Genomic DNA, 19,684 nt, shown 5'->3' with positions numbered 1-19,684 from the left:
ATTGGAGCCTCTTGAGAAAGGTGCTTCTCCTTCCTTGTGGAAACGAGCAGCACTGTGATGGGCTGAGGCTGAGGTCTCTGTTTCTTTGAGAACAGCCAACCTGAAGCTCAGTGACTATGGAGACATAGGAGTGACTATGTCTGCCCTATGGGAGAACAAGTTCTCTAGGAGGGTCTATGGCTTAGGACATCTGCCTCCTGCAGAGGCAAATCTGGGGACTTGGGCAATGAAAGGAGCTGGGGAAGAAGAGGGAGCCATGAGATAAATGTGGCTCGACTACTACTCTTCTGTTCCTCCTCGCTTCTTAACCTGTTGGGGAGGGACTGCTTGATCCATTGGGGAGGAAAATAACTGAAGGCTACAGCCTAGCTCCATCCCTGCGGCCCATTTCTTCCTACCTGGGGGGAGAAAAAGGCGGAATATGTGGAATATGTGATATGATAACAAAGACTTTTTGCACTTTCATTCATTTTGCACTTGTTTTTATTTTTTATTTTTTATTATATATATATTTTTTTTATATTTGCACATCCCCTTTGTGTTTTCATAACAAAAATATTTTTGTTGTAGCCAGTGAAGCTATTCTGAAATTTGTGTCCTGACTATATAGAAGTTTAAAGGTTTTATATATATAAATTTATATCTACATAAAATAAATTTATATATATAGATCATGGTGTGACGTGTTATGTTAGTATTTTAAAATAATAAATGAATGTGAGCAATGGAAGTCAGTGCAGCTGGAGATCACTTATTCAGCCCCACTCCCTCTCCCAGCCTCAGACTCGAGCTGCTTGCAGTAGGGGAGGGGGGTGCCATCCCTCCTCTGAACAGGGGGGAAATGAAGGCAAAGAGCGCTGCTGTGGGAACCTGTCCCAGGAGCCCACCCCCTGCCATTGGGTCCCCAGGCCATACAGAGCTCAAAGTCACCTTGAACCTTGCCCCATCTCACAAAGGTGACTGCTGGAAGCAGCAAGAAAAGGAAGGGATGGTCTATTTCATCATAAAGGACTTAAGGAGAAATATCCCATTACTGGTCTCAGGTGGGAGGATGCCCATTACAGGGAGTTCTGTGTGCTGGGCACGTACTGACTTAGCCCTTCAATCTAGGTGGCTGTGGCAGCACGACCTCCCATCTGGGTGGTCCAGAGGGGAGCTGTGTCTCATTCCAGGGGCGGCAGCTGTCCTGGTGTGTTCCTTCGGCTGTTCACGGCCTCAGCTACCATCAGCCCCAGCAGGATCAGGACCTCCACCTCAAGGGCCAGGTGCACCATGTTGCTCCAGGTATAATTGCAGGGGATGGAAAGGACAGTCACTGGAATGCCAGGGGAAAATGGGGACCTCTAAGGAGGAACCGGAGGGTCCAGGGAGTTCCCAGAGCAAAGGACTCCCATGGGTGCAACAGGTCATCCAAGCGGACAAAAGGGAGACACAAGGGGCTCCCAGGGCAAGCAGACTTGTGGATAAAGTAACATGCTGGGGAGTCCTGGGCTAAAGAGGAATAGGTTTACAGGGAACAAAGAGGATCCCCAAGGGCTTCTGTCTGCCCCCACTTTCCACATCACTGCTCCTGGGGAAGTGCACCTACCCACAGTCTCTGACCTGCCACCCAACCCAGTGCGTCCTGGCACTGAGGATGAAGAGGTTAATGAGAACACAGAGCTGGACCTCGCCTACAACTGTCAGCCAGATGCTGCTGCTGGGCTGTGATGAGATGTACCGCTGTGACCAGGGACAGTAGCTGCAGGCATGGGTCCCACCATTGTGCCCCATCACATGGGGTACTACAAAGGTGGCCATGTTGCTTCCTTGCTCTATAACCCCTACAATCTCCCAGTTCTTCCAGAAGTGAAACTGGGCACTCTGGACTCCACTGGTGCAATACAGTGTTACACTGCTCCCCAGCTGGACACTTCAGAGACAGGCTGGGCCTGACCAGTTGTGATCTGTCAGGAGGGGACAAGTGAGGCACTCGGAAAGGGACAGGACATTGCAACCACTTTCTCATTCTCACCCCAAGTTGCCCCAAGGGGCAGAACATCCTCTCCATGCTACTGGGGGGAAGCCCCCAGTCCAAAGTCCAAGTTTTTCCAGCAACTCAGGTACTGAGGACAGCCTTTGGTGTGCCTGCAGGTCCCCAGACCCAGCCTGGGGTCACAGCTGTATTTCATGCTCTCACCAGTAGCTCAGCAAAGGGGCTGAGTTGCGAAAGGCTGCTGGGGTCAGATTCATTCCCATAGTGGGCAGGCATGGGCTTCCCCATCTTCTCAGGCTACCTGAGTGATGGTGAACGTTGCCATGCCCTTGACTGGCCGGGCTCTCTGCTGGATGCTGACATTCCTAGACTTGTACAGCAACATGACTGATGGCACTGACGCATGCAGTGGACTGTGGCTGATGTCCCCAGAATGGCACCTTCCTGACGAGTCACAGAGCTGGAGGGCCAGGGGAGCAGTGACTCTGGGCACAGGCTCAGGTAGCAGCTCTCAGAACTGGATGAGACCAGGCAGCCCCTCCACCTCAGCACTGAATGCTTTCCCTGACATCCACCATGCAAACAGTGTGCCAGATACATTATGTCTATAGATTACCTATAGCTACTCAAAAGAGCTGACAAGACTCAAAGACATCTGAAGGAAGCTGTAATCTTCTACTTACGCCCCTGTTACACCTGCTTTGTTCCTCTACCTCCTAGTTTCTAGTTCCACAGGATGTGGCTGAAGAGGTGTTCTCTCACTTTTCACCACTAGTTCCAGTGTATTGCTGACTCCAGACCAGTTGATTGGAGTTCCCTCAGTGTAGTACTGGCAGCTGTAGCAGCCTCCCTTGCTGTGATCCGCCCAGGAGAGGTAGAAATCTGTGTATTCCACTGAAATTTTGAGGGCAGTTGCCTGGCCCTCCAGATATAGGAAACAGCTTTGGAGTGTTTGATGGTGCAGTGGAGCATAATGTCAGATCCTGCAGCGACCTAATGACTGGGCAGAACAGAGAGAACAGGCTTAGGAAGACAACTGTGTGGGGAGAGGAGAAGACATGAGAAGTTTCATAGGAGCCATTGGGTTTCCATAACTCCACCACCTGACTCCGGCAGAGGTGATGATCATCTCTACCACTCCAAGCCAGGAAAAAGGGGAAAAATCTTGCCCATCATGTGGATGGGGAAGTGGCTGTTTGTGCCCCCAGTCTGCCCAACTTGAAGGGTCTTGGCACATCCCTCACCTTCCACTCTGACTTCCATGGTGTCATGCGAGTCAGCACAGTCCCATTGCCTCCATCCACATATTGGCAGCTGACCTCTGTCCATTGGGGCGGCCTGAGAGAAGGAGAACTCAGCTGTGCTATCAAGTAGCTCCAGGGTACAGAGCTGGTACCCATCCTTGTACAGTACCACGATCCCACCATGGCACAGATACCTGCAAAAGATGGTGGTAGAGTCTCCCAGTGGGATCACCCAAGGTGGCTGCAGGAAGATGGAGATTGTGGGGGCACCTGCAGAGACTGAGAAGTTGTCAGATGGACAGGTAAGGCCCAGTTTTCCACTGCCATGTAGTGTGCCTGAAGCCAGTTCCATACCCCATCTCTATACAGGGATGGGTTTTGTTCTGTGAGGCTAAGGAAGAGCCCTGGGAGATGGATTAAGGCTCAGAGATGCATCCAAATTCCTCATCCATCCACCACATAATACTCACTTGTTGTAGCCTTACTCTGTGCAACCAGCCAGACACCTGCCAAGATAAATGGTTGTATAATCATCTGTGGAGTCTCTGAGCACATCGTGACCCCCGCTGATAGTCCATACAACCAATGACACTCACTGAAGGCTAGCACACAGGCTGTAGGAAGTATCACGCTTCTCTTGTGTCTTTCAACTGAAGCAGGGTTTCTTCGAATGAAGATGCCGGCAGGAGACACTAAGCCTGTTCTTTTGCAGAGAGATTGCTTCATTTGGGTCCCATCAGGAGTGTCACAGGCCACTTTCTGCCCCATGGAAAGTGTGTTTCTGAAGTGCAGGGCTGGGAAGGTCAAACTGGAACCAGAACGTCCCAGTCAACTCTCCTGGGACTGGACACCTGTGATAACCTGATTTGTTCCTGGGGCTCTTCGTTTCTATTTCTTTGCTCTGCATTCTTTGCTCTGCATTCTTGGGGAAATGACTGCTCTCAACTCTTGCGAGAGAATGTTTTGCAAGTCAGACTGGGGGAAGAAATGACTCGTGGCTCCTTGCAGATTTCAGTGAGAAAGCCTGAGCAAAAAAATAGTGTAATTAAATTGCTCTTTTTTTAAGACAGGGATACAATAACAAGTGAATTTTACTCTCCTTCAGAGACTGGGCACCACACTTTCCTGTATTATCAGTGGATGCTGAACGGATTTTCCTACAACAAGCTGCACAAATCCTGTCTCTGAAGGTGCTCAATAAAATTGACTTACTGTTTGTATTCTTCTTTTTTTATTATTATGATTGGTGTGTGCCACTAAAACAGCTATTTTATTAATCATTTGATTTTGGGCCTGGTTTTTGCCAATAGATGCAAAAACATATATCAAGTTCAAAAGAGTAAACTTGTTTTTATTGTTCATTTCAAGATAATACAAAAAATAAGCAATAGACTAGAAATAAGTCAATGCTATAAGTCATTACTATACAGCAAAAGTCATAATGATTAAGAGAGAGCAATGGCCCCAGTACTTTACCATCATCCAGATCTGCAATTGCTGAGGAGCCCTGGTTACAGCAAGGATTTGGAGAGTCTTTCCTGGCAACTGGGAGGTCTTAAATGATGTGTCTATCCATAGGTGAGTTCTCCAGTATTGCTGTAAGAGGGTCCAGCTTTTACACTGCTGAATAAACAAGCTTACCTAACTTCAAGGATGTAAACAGCTGGTTTCATTCTCCTTTTGGATTCCACCCTGGGCCTGGTCAAGGGAGGAACCAAGGGAGTTTGTGTACTTGGCCTTGATATCATGCTTCGAAACAAGCAAAAATTAATACATTCGTATAATATTTTATCTAAGTTACATATCCTGCTAATGAGACAGTTTATTTAAGCTATATATTTTGCTAATAATCACATAGTAATGTCATATAATGCTTTGTTGAGAGGTTCACCTAGAGGCCAGCATTGGTTCAGGGCCCATTGTTCAGGCCTTAGCACTCCAGGTCTGTCTCACTGAAGTCGAGGAAGATCTCTGCACCATATAATGCCCCTGCTGTGATTTAACACTGGTAGGAAGCTGAGCACCACTGTCTCACTCCCAGCACTCAGAACTAATAACAACTGGAGCAATGAGAGTTAAAAAGAGGAGTAAAAATACCTTCCTCTATCTGAATGGCACAAAGGGATTGGAAATGGGGGTTGTGGTCAGTCCAGAACACTTATCTCTGCCAACTGTTCACTGTCAGTCTTCCTTTGCTTTGGCATGGAGTCTCTTCCCATGGGATGCAATCCTTCCTGGTCCCTGTGCGAGCTGCGGTTCTTTGAAAACTGCCCTAGTATGGGTCCATACCACAGGGTTTATCCTTCCAAGGCAGTCTACTTCAGAGCAGGTCCCCACGGGCTGCAGCTCCATCCCAGGCCCTGCGGGGCTCCGTGGGCTGCACCTTCTTCAGTCCACGTCCACTGCTGCACCGCAGGTTCCCCCACGGCTGCAAGGGGAGATCTGCTCCGTGCGGTGCCGTGGGCAGCAGGGGGATGGCCTGCTCCACCGTGGGCCTCTCCTGGGCTGCAGGGAGCTGCCGCTCTGTGCCCGGGGCACCTGACCTCCTTCTGCACTGACCTTGGTGGCCGTAGGGCTGCTTCCCTCTCATGTCTCACTCCTCTCTCCTAGCAGCATTTTTTTCCCTTCTCACATCTGCTCTCACAGGGGCACTTGGCACCACTCGTGGCTCAGGTCTGGCCAGCAGCAGGTTCCTTTTGGAGCTGCCAGGAGCTGGTTCTGATCTGATCTAAGGCAGCTTCTAGGCTCTGCTCACACCCCTGCAGTGCCCTGCTACCAAAACCTTATCACATAAACCCAATACAATTCCCCCACTGAGAAGAGCATACAGAGCAGTCTACAGAACCTCAGTAATCATTTTAGAAGAGCAGGAGCAGACGCCTGGAAAAGCTCAACTGGATGTCAAGCCTACACACAAACGGGGGGAGCTGATGCACCATGTCTAGGGTACGTGTCCTCCCAGTGAGCTGGAAAGCTGAGAAGGAATTGCCTCAGTGCCCCAGCCTTGAGAATATTAAGAGTTGCATAGGGAAGGGAGGAGCTGGACTTTCTTCCCTTTCTTAAAAATGGGAGTGATGTTTTCCTTTTTCCAGTCAACAGGGATTTCACCTGCCAGCCACAATTTGATGGAGAGTGGCTTAGCAACCACATCAGCCAGCTCCTCTAGGGCCATGGGACGTATGTCATCTTGCCCCATTGACTTGTACACATTCAGTCTCACGAGGTGGTCTTTGACTTACTCTGCTGTTACAGTGGGGGGGATTTTGCTCCCACAGTTCCCGCCAAAAAGTTAAGAGATGTGAGGTTCAGGGATGTGAGAGACATGAGAATCCTGACTGCCAGTGAAGACTGAGGCAAAAATCTCCATGAGTACCTCAGCCTTATCCATGTCTGTTGTAGCCAGTTCTCCCTTCACAGTTATCATAGAGGGCATGCTCTCCTTGGCCTGTCTCTTCTGACAAAAGTACCTACAGAATCCCTTCTTGTTTTTTACATCCCAAGTAAAGGGCAGTTCCATCTGTGCTTTGGCTTTCATTATTCCATCCCTGCACATCCATACGGAATCCCTGTATTCTTTCTGGACTACATGTTTTTGCTTCCATTGTCTATACCTGTCCTTCTTATCCCACAGTTTGACCAGCAGGTCCTGGCCAAGCTATGTTGGTTTCCTGCCTCCTCTTTTTGTTTTCCTCTACTGGGGAACAGAGAGCTCTTGCAATCTCAGAAAGGCATCCTTAAAGAGTAGCCAGCTTTGTTCCACTCCTTTGTCACTAAGACACAGCTTCCCAGAGGATCTCACCCAGCATCCATTAAGTAGTCTGAAGTGCGCTCTCCTAATTTTGCTTTTTGCCAGGCCTATCCTTATCAAGATGACATTCTACCAGGGCATGTTCACTACTGCCTAGGGTGTCTCCAGTCTTAACCTCTTTCATTAGCTCCTCTAAGTTGGTGAGCACCAGGTTCAGAAATGCTTCATCCCTGGTTGACATGTCTAATACCTGGACCAGGAAGTAATACTTAACACACTCAAGGAGTCTTCAAGATTGCTTGCAGCCTGCTGTATTGTTTTCCAGTAGACATTTGGGTAGTTGAAATCCCCTATCAAGATGAGAGCCTATGAGTATGACACTTCCTGCAGTTGAAGCAAGAAGGCTTCATCCACAGGTTCCTTCTGATCAGCCTGTAGTAGACCACAATCACTAGATGTCCTTTATTGGTTCAGTCCCTGATTTTCACCCACCGACTCTCAACATGATCCTGACTGTTTCTCAGAGGCAGCTCTTTGTCCTTTATCCACCCCTTAATAACATAGAGGGCAAATGCCCCATACTTCTTTCCCTGCCTATCTCTTCTGTAAAGCTTGCAGCCCTCCAATCATCATGCTCAGTCATGTGAATCATCCTACCACATCTCTGTGATTACAATTACGTCATACGATTCTAACTGTCCCATGGCTCACAGCTCTTCCTGCCTATTACCCAGGCTGCATGCTTTGGGGTAGAGGCTAATAGCTGGGTTATTGGCAATGTTATGTTCTCTGAGGTGTCCTCACGAGATCCTTTGGGACAATTAAGAGATCTTTCCCTGCTGTTTCCTAAAGTGAGAGTTCCCCAGCACTTCTCTGTCACACAGAAAAAAATCCCATTCCCCTGTTAGAAATAGCCAAATAACTTATCAGGACAGTATCTCTGATAAAAGCAGATTTTATTCACAATTGCAATCCTGTAAACAGGAGTGTGGGTGCACAGACAGTATTACAGCTTTTAAGGTCTATTACCCAACCCTTATATTGTTCTCCCCTGGTTTCTTCCATACTTCAGGTTCACAAATCTTCTTGATGCTCAACTAAACATACAAATACTGGCTAAACATAATTTTTTGCTAGCTAAGCATAAATTGCTAATTATTTAACTTCTAACATTTGGTCACTCAATGACTGAGCCATTATTTCTGGACATCTGCTTGTCCTTGGATACAGACAAGTTTGGAAGTAGGATAGAGGGAAGTATCATGATGCCTGCCTGTTGCATGCCAACCTACCCACAGAGTGGGTAGCCTTGTGTGGAGGCCCTGGCCTAGGATCTCTTATCCAAACAAAATAGCTTTACAAAATCCTTTCTAGTCCATAATACTATACCCAAATATACTATTTGCAACTATTACAGTTTTACAAGTGAGAATTAATCACATTATTCAACAATATTTCTAAAATATGTGACTGAAATATACAATTTCTACTTTTTCAAACCAGCTATTTCTAAGGACAAAATATACTGTGCTGTACTTCTTCAGGTCAATTCCCTTTTTCGATATCTAATGCAGAAACAACATACCATTCCTACACTGCCAAATCTAGTTTAAAGCTAGATCATCAGTCCAGCCAACTTGCTTCCAGGAACTGTTTTGCCCTTGGTCCTGCTCAGTTGCATTTCATCAGATGCCCACATACCTGGTCTCTCAAAGGTCTTCCCAAGATCATGAAACCATCCATGCAGTCGGCCACTTAACTGACCTGTTCTCCTCCTTCCTTCCAGGTCTCAGCCACCATTTGGAAGGACAGAGCAGAACACTGCTTGCACTGCCCTGATGGAGACCAGCTCAAGACGCCTGGGACAGACGGGCTTAGGCTCTGGTGGCGCATAAGCCAAGTTTATTGTTGTTACAAGCATTTTATATCTTTTTGCTATGCGAGTATACAATACCTAAATCAGATAACATTTATGCAGCTGACAGCAATACATCATTATTTAATTAACTCTTTTGTGTATTATGATCAGTACAGAGATCAAAAGGCGTTCTCTTCACAGAACATGTTCTGCTCTTGGTCACGGAATGAAGAAGCTGTAACTTATGCTTGCCAGTCTCACATGACAGTCCTTCCCTTTCAGGAGGGGCCGCATGTTCCCTGTTTGACCCTTTCAGGCCAGCCAGGTCTGTTTTGCTTAACAGTCTTCCTCACTGCCCATCTCTCCAATGTCTTTCTAGGGCATGCAAAGCCTCTTACTATTCTGCAGTTTCCATGTTCCCTTCTGAGACCCAAGCCAATTCAATGCCCCTCAGGGAGGAGTCCTCAGTCACTAAGACTCTTGGCCCTTTTTTGTTGGCTCCAGTTTTGATGTAATTCTGTTCCCAGAAAAAGTCCACTCCAAATGAAACTCCTTAAAACCAATGCGATATCAAGGATAAGGCTTCTCATCCTGCTAATTTCATCCTGCAGCCTGGACGTCTGCTCAACAAGTTATTTTCATAGGGCACAGCTTCCCCCCTTGACACCCCTCTCTTCCTTCAGGCCCTTGAGAGACTTCCAGGTTCCAGAGTTCACCACATCCAAAGGTGTGGACAACTCAGTTATTACAAGGGAGATCCATCTGGGCACACAAGTCAGCCCTGATGGGCTGTGGGCATTCCGTCTCTGTTGCTGCCTGATCCAGGGCTGAAGTCTGGTGTTCCCAGACAAGAAATGACTTGTGGAACAAACTCTAACCACAAAGCAGTTATAAAGCAGGTGTGTTTATTTGGTGCCGGGTGCAGGGGGGACAACTCCTTTCTAGCCTGTGCACCAAAAGCAGATAAACATCTTTATTTATAGAAAGAACACAAGCATATTCATGCTATTTCTAAGGTAAGGAGTGGTTATTACAATTAATTCAAGGAATTCGTTACAATATTCCATGCCCATTCTACGCCCCAAACTCCACTCCTAACTAATGCTTCTACACATGAAAGGTGCCTCCTGTTGGTCGCTCTGGTGATCATGGGGATGGAGGCTGTATGTCATCCTTGCAGTGTACTTCTGACCCTGGTGTAGTTTGAGGAAGTATTTCAGCTTCTGGTTCAGTCTCTAGGATGGTTTCAAGAATGTGACTCCTTGGACCAATCAGCAGGATCCTTGGGTTACATGCTCATGCTGACAAGTGAAATGTGCTCATAGCACAGGGCTGCGCAGGAGCTGCCTCTGTTCTTGTTGAGGTGCTAAGCAGACACCAACTCACTCTTCTCCAGTCTGTGTGGAGCGTGCAGTTCCTGCGTGCCATGCAGACCCCTGTGGCATTTCTCATGTGTGGCTTTTTTTTCTCTTACCTTTCAGCTCAGCCCTCAGAAGGATGCTGTCTGTGGTACTGTGACCAGCTAGTCTTAAGGAGAAAAATCCCTTAGGCAAACAATCCTAGCCCCAGTTTGTGCAGAGCTGCACAACATGACCCAGGGACACAAGCATGTATGCTTTGGCTGTGTGTGCGCCCGACAGCTGCAGGGAGCACAGCAGAGACGCAAGCAGAGTAAATCCATGTGCAAGGCTGCAGCTGTCACTAGTGATGAGGCTGCTGAGAGCCAGGGGCTAGGGAGCAGATCCACTCCCAGCAGTGACACCTCTCACTGCTCTGCTACTGTGCTATCACAGTGCTCTGGGCTAATGAATCTGTTGCTTTGTACAAGAGTCCCCAGCTGCCAGTACAGTGATAGTGACTTGGTAAAACACTGAGTAATAGGCTATCATGTTATAAGAGACTGAAATGAAATGGTTGCTTGTGGGAGACTGATTGTATTGGCAAATTCCACTGAGAATTAATGCCCATGCTTACCATTTTCCTGGTCTCAGTATAGCAGTTCTTTTCATGATTCATCTCAGCACTTCTTGAGCATCCATCCTAGCCATTCATACTGAAGGAATTAGCAGGAATTTTATAAAGAAACTTCCTTAGACATTGAGCTAATAAGCATAGATCATTTGGCTTTTGTTGTCTGGTTTATCTATACAACTTCTTTCTGAGAATCCTGTCTAAATTGTGCTGCAGTCTTCTGATATATTTACTGTCTTTTGTACATTTTCTTGCCAAACTGAAATCTGGAAGAAAGTAGTTGGAAAATCATATAAATCATCTTAAAAAGACTAGGAAACAGACTTTGTTTCCAGTGCAACAATTTGTAATCTAAAAAAAGTCTGATTAAAGAAAGGGAAGGCACCACTATCTTCAGCAAAAAAATTTCAAAGCTTATAGTTTTTGTGTAACTCCATTTTGGATTAATAAAGATAAATGCATTGTCTGAAATAATCAAAACAGAGCACAGCAGAAAGCACTTGCAAGACTGTAAAAGGAAATTTGAGTTGACTGTCTTGTCTCCTGCAAATTTAAAGATTTAACATACTTGCTACATGACTTCCTGGCTCTCATATGCTATAGTATCTTATTTGGAAGTTGGTCCTGTTCCTGTTGTTTTCTTCCTTTCACAAGCCCTCTGTGATAACACAAGCCCCATTGGTTTAGCATTGTGGCAGCCAGACCTTGTGTTCAGAAATTACTGTAGAACAGATCCAAATCTGTAAATGCAATCTTGGCTTTTATACTGAAAATCACTTCTTCATGATGAAGGGAAGCTTATCTTTCTGCTCAACTCATTTCCTCTGAGCTTGAGTTCTCTACATTACCACTGTCATTGTGCTGCCCTTCCAGCGTCGCCAGGTAGATTTTAGGGAGACGCTTGGGGCTGAGCGACTTAAATACCTGCTGGTGACAGTACGCCAGCTTACCGGATGACCAGCAGCATTTCCCCTACCCTCGGCAACGTCTGGCTCGGCCATAAAGATGTTCCTGGAACAAACCATTCCCCGCTAAGGGATAATAGAGCCGACAGCCTCAGGTAGAGGAACTCACTTCCCTGGGAAGGTGCATGAACAGGTTGGGGTATCCCAGTGGTGTGGGAATTAAGTGATGTGTTTATTTTTGGCTTGGAATCTGTGACAATGCCGTATGGAACTTTAACATTGTGCGTTCTCGCACTCTGATTGGTTAGGAGATGGACTTGCAGCTAACTGGTTATAGACACACAACTGTAACAACCTGGTGAAGGCCTCAGAACAACCACTGTACTGTCACGCTCTCGTGAAAGGCGCGGAGCAAATGCAGTGTGTGTTTTTGGCCAGCTTAACGGCTTTGGGGAGTGTTGGGGGGATGAACCCCTGGGGATCTTTGAAGGGGGGGGGGGGGGTTAGGTCTTGGAGCATTCTGGGTATTTAGGGAGGGTTTTGAGGAGGTGTGGGGGCATCCTTGGAAGCCACCACAGAAAGACTGACCACATGCAAGGACGCAGAACCCTGGTGATCTCAGGGAAAGTACTGAGTACTAGCGTGCCGTCTGGTTCTTAACGCTAGGACAGCGCACAGGGTTATTTGGAGAAACAGGAGAGCCACTGTTTGTACCAAGCATCGAAGTCTGTCGAAAGGCGTCTGTAACCGGCAGCCAAGGCCAGCTCTGTAGCTGCGAATTCAGCAGCCCGAGAAGCACGTCACTTTTAGCGCAGCTCGTTTCCCTTCATTCGCTCATCTCCGAAAACTCCTCCTTGCCCGCGCCCCCAGCCCTGCCCGGGGAGCCACGCCACGGGAGGCCGCAGGCGCCGGTAGTAACGCTCCGCGTCCCGCAGGCTCTGCAGCGCGTCGCCCGACGACGGGCAGCGGGGCCCGCGCCGTAGCAGCTCGGCCAGGCCCGGTTCCGCCGCTCGCTCCTTGTACGGCAGCAGCACAACGGCCACGCCGGCCCGGCCCGGCCCGGCCCGACCGCATCCGCCGTCGCTGCCATGGCGCCACGCGTCATCACGCCACGCCGCGCTCCGATTGGCTGCGCCGCCGCTCGCGGAGCTCCGATTGAACGGCGGGCGCGCGTCGGGCGGCGGTTGAACGCGGCGCGAGCGGGCAGTGCCGTCGCGCCGTGCGGGAGCGGGGCTCGGTGCGCTCGCGCTGTTCCTCGGCCCTCATGGCTCCTGCCCGCAGGAAGGCGGCCGCGGGCGCGCGCGGCAGGAAGCTGAGCGCCTTCCTGAAGGACTTCGACCGGGAGGGTACGCCGCGGGCGGGCCGAGGGCCGGGCCGAGCTCCGCGCTCGGGCCCGGGCCGCGTCCGACGCCGCGTCCGTCCCCACAGTGAGGAGCCGGGTGGAGCAGCTGAGAGCGAACGGGGAGCGCCTGGTCAAGGAGATGGAGAACCTGTACGACGTGGAGCTCCTCCGGCTGCCCGTGGCGCTCCGCGAGATGAACTGGCTGCAGTTCTTCGGTAGCGGCGGGGGGCGTGGGCGGAGGGCGCCGGGCGGGGGGCGCGGGCGGGCTGCCCTGGAGCAGCGCTCGGAGGCCGTCGCTGAGGAGCGGTGGGACGCGGCGCGCGGGGCTCGCGCGAGCACAGTAGCGCTGTAGCTACTTGTACCTCTACCACTCGGTAGCGCGGGTGGGCGCGGGCAGGTGCGCCGTCCCCTCTGCCCGGGGCCGCTCGCTCGCCGCCGGAACGCCTGCTGTGCTCTGTCCGCTCCTGCAGCGGCGTTACGGCGCGGCTGCGGGCGCTGCGGGAGCTGTCCCGGCTGCGCACCGCAGCGACGCTTCCAACAGACATGTCTTCTTTCTAGCTGAAGGGGGAAGCCGGAAGGTCCTGGAGGAGGCGGTGACGGTAGGTATCCGGCGCGAATGGGAAACTTTCCCCGGCGCGCGGTGCGTTCCTGGAGGAGACGAAGGCTTTGTGTATCCGCAGGAGCGCCGCTGCTATAGCGCGGGTTGCACACGTGGATCTGAACTGCGTTAAGGCTTAGCGGGAGGAGATGCTGCAGTGTCCCCTGCAGGGTTTGCGTGCTCGTGCTACTCCTTGCCCGGCTTTGTGGGCCTGCTTAACTTCACGCTAAGGGATCGCCGAGGTTGGAAAGGACCTTCCAGGTCACTCCCAGAATTCCTGGATGGTCGCGGTTTCCCCCCTGAGCCCGTTGTGTGATCACCACAAGCCGCTTACTACAAGTGGCATCAGAAGCATGTCGTGTGGAGGGGGCCTTTCCTTTAAACATCCGGTTTGAACTGGATGAATCAGTCAAGGTGCTGAAAGGAGCTGTGCTTCAGTGCTGATTGTTTACGAAGCAGCTCCTCAAACTCCCTCGCGTGCTGTTGAGCCAGGCCCCAAATAATTTGTGCCTCCCTAGGTCTGCTGAGGCCGCGACCTTTCCTCTCTTCAATACTGGTCTAACCTCTCAGGGTTCTGCAGGAGTTTGGGAGGGGAGTTCCGTGGCACTGGGAGTATCCACTTCTCTGAGTTTTCTCCTGAGTTCCTCCACACCCTCTACCACTTGATGCTACCCAGCTTTGGGGAATATCCCCAGTCGATACTGATAACGAAAAGCACGTTCCGAAAATGTGACACTGTGAACAATGAGATTGTGTTGGTTGGGATGTTCCAGAAATGTCCAGAAACTTTGGGGGGGGGGAAAGGAAAAGCAAGGAAGGAGGGAAACTCGAAAACCTGTTGAAACATCTCTCTGCTGTTGACAGACTCCCTGGGAAGGCATTGGAGGGCATAAAAGCATTAGCACCCTCAGGAGTGTAGCTTTTAAGGCTTAAACCATGCCAGATTATATACAAACAGCAGACAGGTGTGCCAGCTGTGCTTTGAGGGCTCTTGCCCATGTACACCGTACAGCAACGGGCTCGCTCTGGGCAGCCTCTGCCAGAGCGCCTCTGCCAATCCTCTCTGCATTTTAGCATTCTTCAGGGATGGTCATGAAGGAAAAAAAGAACTAAATGCGATATAATCAACTCTCCATTGGCTTCTCCATCATCACAAACAGTGATTGCTGTTCCCTAACGCACCAGCCCTTCTCTCCTGCTATCTGTAAGGTTGCTCTGCTCTCCTGGAGTCATTTTGCGGAGCCCCGCACCAAGAGGGTTTGCTCCTAGGCCTCTGGAAGAGCACACGCCTCTCAGTAAGCTGAAGCATTGCTGTGGTGTTGAGCAGCAGGGAGTAGGTGAAGCATGCTCACAGCTGCCCAGCAAGGCGTGCTGGTGCTGAAGGGCACGAGATCCATTGTGTCTGGAATAATGAGGAAGGAATTCGTTTGAGCGCAACAGAAGAACGTAAAGATATTTTTGCTGTGAAATAGTTATAAAGATTTTGCCTGCAACTTTGACTCATCACAAACTCGCAGTACTGATCATCCTGACAATATTATGACCTCTTAATTCTAGGCAGACTTGGGAATAACAGAAATAAACAAGCTGACAGCAGAATTTATCCAGACTCCTTTGAAAATCGTCACGAAAGGTCAGTAGTTAACATTCTGTGAATGCTGATTTGGTTCTTAGCTACAGCCTTCGCTACATTTACAGACAGGGATGCAATTCTACCTTTACTCCTGCAACCTGAAGTAGTTTTACTTGCCTTAATTAAAGCATTCTGAATAATTCACAGCCGTGTTCTTTTTATTGTTGTCATCAGAATTCAGAGTTTGGAAGCAAGCTGTTGCCAAAAGAAGCTTGTAGTACATTTCCTTACCTTAGCTAATGGTCAATTATGCCTCATTAGTTGTTTTTTTTTTTCCTGTCAACTTGAATAGTGCTTTCTCCTTTTCACAGAAAAATCTAAACAGGGTATTGAAGCTACTGAAGAAGCAGCAGAGGTTCCTTTGCTTCCTCCAGCAAAGAAAGCGAAACACGATGGCCAACTTCTGGAGCAAGCAGCTGCAAGTACTAATCCAAGAAACGGAAAGGTAAGCAGCTGCTCTTTGTGATGGCTTTTATTCCCGGGATATAAACTATGTACCGAGATGATGCTGATGCCTATGGTGGGACAGCTGTGCAGGATGCTGTAAGGGTGACTTTGAAAAAGCTGTTGCCTCCTGATCATTCCGGTGATGCTGCAAGCTGGCTTTCATTGGCAGACAGTGCTGTTACTTGTGGTGAGCAGTGACTGCACTGCAGGTAACCTCTGCTTTTATTCCTGTTGTACTTCTGCACATGAGAGTCTCACCCTTCTCATCTGAGTGGGTGCCTTCAGCGTTGCTGTATGCAGGGAGTGATATTCCCTAGAGCAGAACAGTCTGGGCCATGTTGAAAATATTTACCAGCAGTGCTTTTCAGCTTTGTAGTTTCTGAGTTGTGCTGTGGGCAGTGGTAAATACATGAACCGTCTTGAGTCAGAGTGGAAGTTAAGGTGGTCTGTTATCCTCCTGAAGTTCTGCAGCTGAGCTTTGGGGAAAGGATGTAAGGGTAATACTTGAATGGGGAAGGTCTCAGAAGGTTGTCCCGTGGCTTGTGTCAGACTCCCGTGCTGCAGGAAGGAGCCTCCTGAGCCAAGCTTTTTGTATGGGAGCATTTGCTCGGTGCGGACTTGGCTGTCCCTGGAGAAGGAAATGACTGACTTGGCAGCTAATGTGTTTCAGGTGAGGATGTCCACTAAAAAAGCACCAGCGTCCAGGAGCAGAAGAGCTCCTTCAGCAAGAGTGAAACGCATGAGTCAAAGGTAACGGCGACGAGTTTTATGGCAGGATTTCAGAAGCAGAGAGTAAAGGTGCGGTGCTAACGTAGCTGCTGAATGGGGCGGTGCATGGCCTAGCAGGCTGGGTGGTGTGGGCATGGCGTGCCGTAGGGCGATCTGTGAGAACCCTGGGTTGTCTCGTCTAAGTCTTTGGTAAGACAGTGCTTACGTGTCCGTTAAAATTATTCTTCTGAGAGCAGGGCTCTGCTTACATGCTTCCTTTTAAGCAGATCAAGCAAAAGCAGCTTTATCACTCCGGCTACTGGCAGAAATCTCAATCTCTGTGCTCGAGGAGGCGCCTCCATCGTCACACCCAGGTTTGATTCCAGGTCTGTATTCTATTGCATTTCTCTGTTAATTTCTTACACAGAGGAGTGCCTTGCTGCTTACTCCTTACATCTTGGTTGTCTGTATGCAGCATATTTTCCAGCAGCACTTTGAAACTGCAATGGAAGACTTTTGGTCCAAGTGCTCTAAGAAATTGCAGTAAAATTCCTTACCTGTTGTTTTTTCCAGAGTTTTCAAGATGCCGGGTTTGCGCACACCCGCAGTAACTGAACGTATTTACACCATCTCTGCTAATGGCAGCCCCCTTGCTGATAGCAATGATATCTTCATTACCGTTCCTGTTGGAGGAGGGGAGGTAAAATCAAACTTGAGTCTGTAAAATCTATGCAGTAAGGAGAGCCTGTGCCTTCTTGGGGCCTTATCAGTTTCAAGGGACTGCTGTTCATCCATTCTCTCCTGATTACTTGTGTCACCGCAGCTTATCAGGAGGTAAATGCTGCTTAAAAAGAGCCTGAAGAAGTTCTTAGTCAGCAGTGGGAGCTGTCTAAGAATTCTGGTCTAAGCAGAATGCAGACTGTGCTGTGCTGTGCTTCTGCTCACAGTGCCGCGTCAGCACACCAAGGGCAGTACGGGATGAGCTGGTCAAGCTGCATGTGGCTCTTGGCATGTATGCGGCCTCCTAGTGTGCATGGAGTTTTACTTTTGCTGCTTGTAGCTGCTGCAGCGAAACAACCAGGAAACCTGAGATTTGGTGGTGTTTGGCTTCTTGCAGAGCATTCGTTTAACAGCAAGTGATCTGACCAAGAAGAATCTTCTTCATCTCAATCCAGAGGCACGAGGCATTATGAAGAAGCTGTCTGTAAGTCTTTTTTTTTTTTCTTTTTTTTTTTTTTCTGTTCGAGATCTGAAGCTGTAATGCAGCATTGTCTCTGTCCTTAATTATTGTCCTTAACTGTTAAGCTACTGAGCTGTAACAGAAGCTTCTTATTTCAAGTCTTGTATCTTAGCTCCTACCGCTGGTGAAGAAGCAGCATGAACTGGGAAGGGAAGGAGAAGGAGGGATAAAATTTTACACTTGTAGAAAAATAACTATTGTCAGCATTTTGAAAAACTGAATCGAAACTAAAGGTGTCCTCTGTTCCAGGTGGAAAATGGAAGTGTGGCTGTGTGTTATAATCTCTTGATGAATTGCTCTTTCTTTCTAGGTTCGTCTTGCACAAGCTTGTAGCAGTGCAAAAACCCATAGGTGAAGAGCAATGAATGTCAACACCTTTTGTAAATGTGGAACTACTATAAGCTGCAAGTACGTTTTATTTGGTGTCTTGTAATTCTGTGAGCATTCATTTAAACAAAACAAAATAATAATAATAAAAAAAAAGAAAGAGCAAAGCAGTTAAGACCAGTGCTGTATAACTGACAATGCTGTTAATATTCAAGCGTCCCTTTCCAGCTGTCAGAGTGATTTGGTTGTAGCTGGCATGAGTCACAGCTACCTGGCAGCTACTAGCTAACCAATATTCATCACCCAAATTCATTTCCCATCCTGTTTGAGCCCTGTATGCCTCTAGGGAGTGGGTTAGCAATAGTTCTTTCCTCTGCAGTGTATTGCTTGCACACACTACTAAAATCGCTTCTGCAACCTATGTGGCAGTAGCGTTTGGCTTAACTCGTGCAACCTGCTGTAGGGAACTGCTTTGGCAGGGGGTTGGACTCAATGACCTCTGGAGGTCCCTTCCAACCCCTACGATTCTGTGGTTCTGTGACCCGCCTGGTGTCCAGGAGCAGCTCCTAGCTGAGCCGGGCAGCCCCAAAAGAGGGGTGCTGATCGAGGCGAGTTGGAGCCTGGCAGTCAGGCGTGCACCTTTGGTTCTTGCTTTCCTCAAATCATCAGCAGCTGAACCCGAAGTCGTTCGTCGCTCCAAAAACAGCGGCGGAGGCACAAAAAAAAGCGCGCATCATCCCGCCCTGAACACCGCCGCGCACCCCCGCTCAGCGCTTTCCTGGCGGCACGGATGCGGCCCGTGCTCGCCGCTCTCCAGGAAGGCCCGCACGGAGCGAGGCGGCGCGGGTTCGGCATCGCCGCGATCCCCCGCGTCCCCGCCCTCCTCCTCCCGTGGCCCCGGAAGCGGAGTGGGCGCGCGGCGACAGGCATCGGCGTGGGCAGCCGGGCCGGGGCCATCCGGGACGCGCGCGGTGATGACGCAGCGACGGCGCGACCGCGGACAGAATGGACCCCGCGAGCGGTGCCTGCCCCGATCGGCGGGCCGACCAATGGCAGCGCGGAGGAGGCGGGGCCGAGCGCGGGCTCTCCGCCAATGGCGGCCGCGGGGGCGCCGCAATGGCGCTGGCGGAGACGTGGGGCTCCGTGCGGGGAAAGTGGCGCTCCGCCGCCCCGCGTCCCCGCCGCCGCCCTGTGCCTTTGGGACGCCGAGCGCTCAGGGGAAGACGGCGCGGGGGCCCGTCCGTCCCCCGTCGGCACCAAGCCGTCCTTCGCAGTCGCCGTTCGGCGGTCGTCTCTCTGTCGCTCTGTGCGTTCGTCAGTTAAATGTTTACCGTTCGTTTCTCGGCGCTTCTGCCCGCGGACGTTTCTGCAGCTCAGGTAAGCCACCCCGTCCCCGTGCCCACCGCCGGGTAAGGACAGGGCGGCGCAAACAGAAGAGATTAAGACTAGCTGCACAGTTTTGAAAACTCTGCTCTGCAGACCAGCTGCTCGATAATGTCCTGCTGACACGAATCCTGAACTTGTCTGCCCTTGGCGCTCTTGGCCTAGCTGAATTTAATTGGAAAACTTCCAATAGCTTAGCAGGACTGTCTTCTTATTTTCCATATGAAATAACTGGATTAGTATTTTTCTTGCTCTCTTTTTTGGATTTTTCTAACAATCTCAAAAGCCTGTAAAGCATGGCTTCC

At 49.7% G+C, this 19,684-nt stretch overlaps 1 protein-coding gene and 1 pseudogene across 2 annotated transcripts; one reads left to right on the top strand and one right to left on the bottom strand.

Annotated features, from left to right (window-relative positions):
* Positions 1 to 1,163: 1,163 nt before the first annotated feature.
* LOC306952757 (leukocyte immunoglobulin-like receptor subfamily A member 2) lies at positions 1,164 to 3,945 on the bottom strand (annotated as a pseudogene). Its single transcript has 7 exons — positions 3,816 to 3,945; positions 3,690 to 3,725; positions 3,220 to 3,489; positions 2,738 to 3,015; positions 2,172 to 2,460; positions 1,603 to 1,946; positions 1,164 to 1,343 (listed from the first exon to the last, which is right to left on the bottom strand). The product of its transcript is annotated as a leukocyte immunoglobulin-like receptor subfamily A member 2 (transcript).
* Positions 3,946 to 12,965: 9,020 nt separating this feature from the next.
* On the top strand, positions 12,966 to 18,024 carry CDCA8 (cell division cycle associated 8; the record flags this gene model as incomplete). The annotated part of the gene is made up of 10 exons (XM_079543466.1): positions 12,966 to 13,047; positions 13,130 to 13,258; positions 13,602 to 13,642; positions 15,199 to 15,274; positions 15,586 to 15,719; positions 16,392 to 16,471; positions 16,717 to 16,815; positions 17,003 to 17,129; positions 17,547 to 17,633; positions 17,980 to 18,024. The coding sequence occupies 10 exons, from the start codon at positions 12,966 to 12,968 to the stop codon at positions 18,022 to 18,024; spliced, it is 900 nt and encodes a 299-aa protein (XP_079399592.1).
* Between the last annotated feature and the right edge of the window lie 1,660 nt (positions 18,025 to 19,684).

This window comes from Tetrao urogallus (genome assembly GCF_951394365.1).
Source record: "Tetrao urogallus genome assembly, chromosome: 16".
Classification (NCBI taxonomy): domain Eukaryota; kingdom Metazoa; phylum Chordata; class Aves; order Galliformes; family Phasianidae; genus Tetrao; species Tetrao urogallus.
The sequence above is the reverse complement of the archived record's forward strand: the minus strand, read 5'-3'. Positions and strand labels throughout refer to the sequence as shown.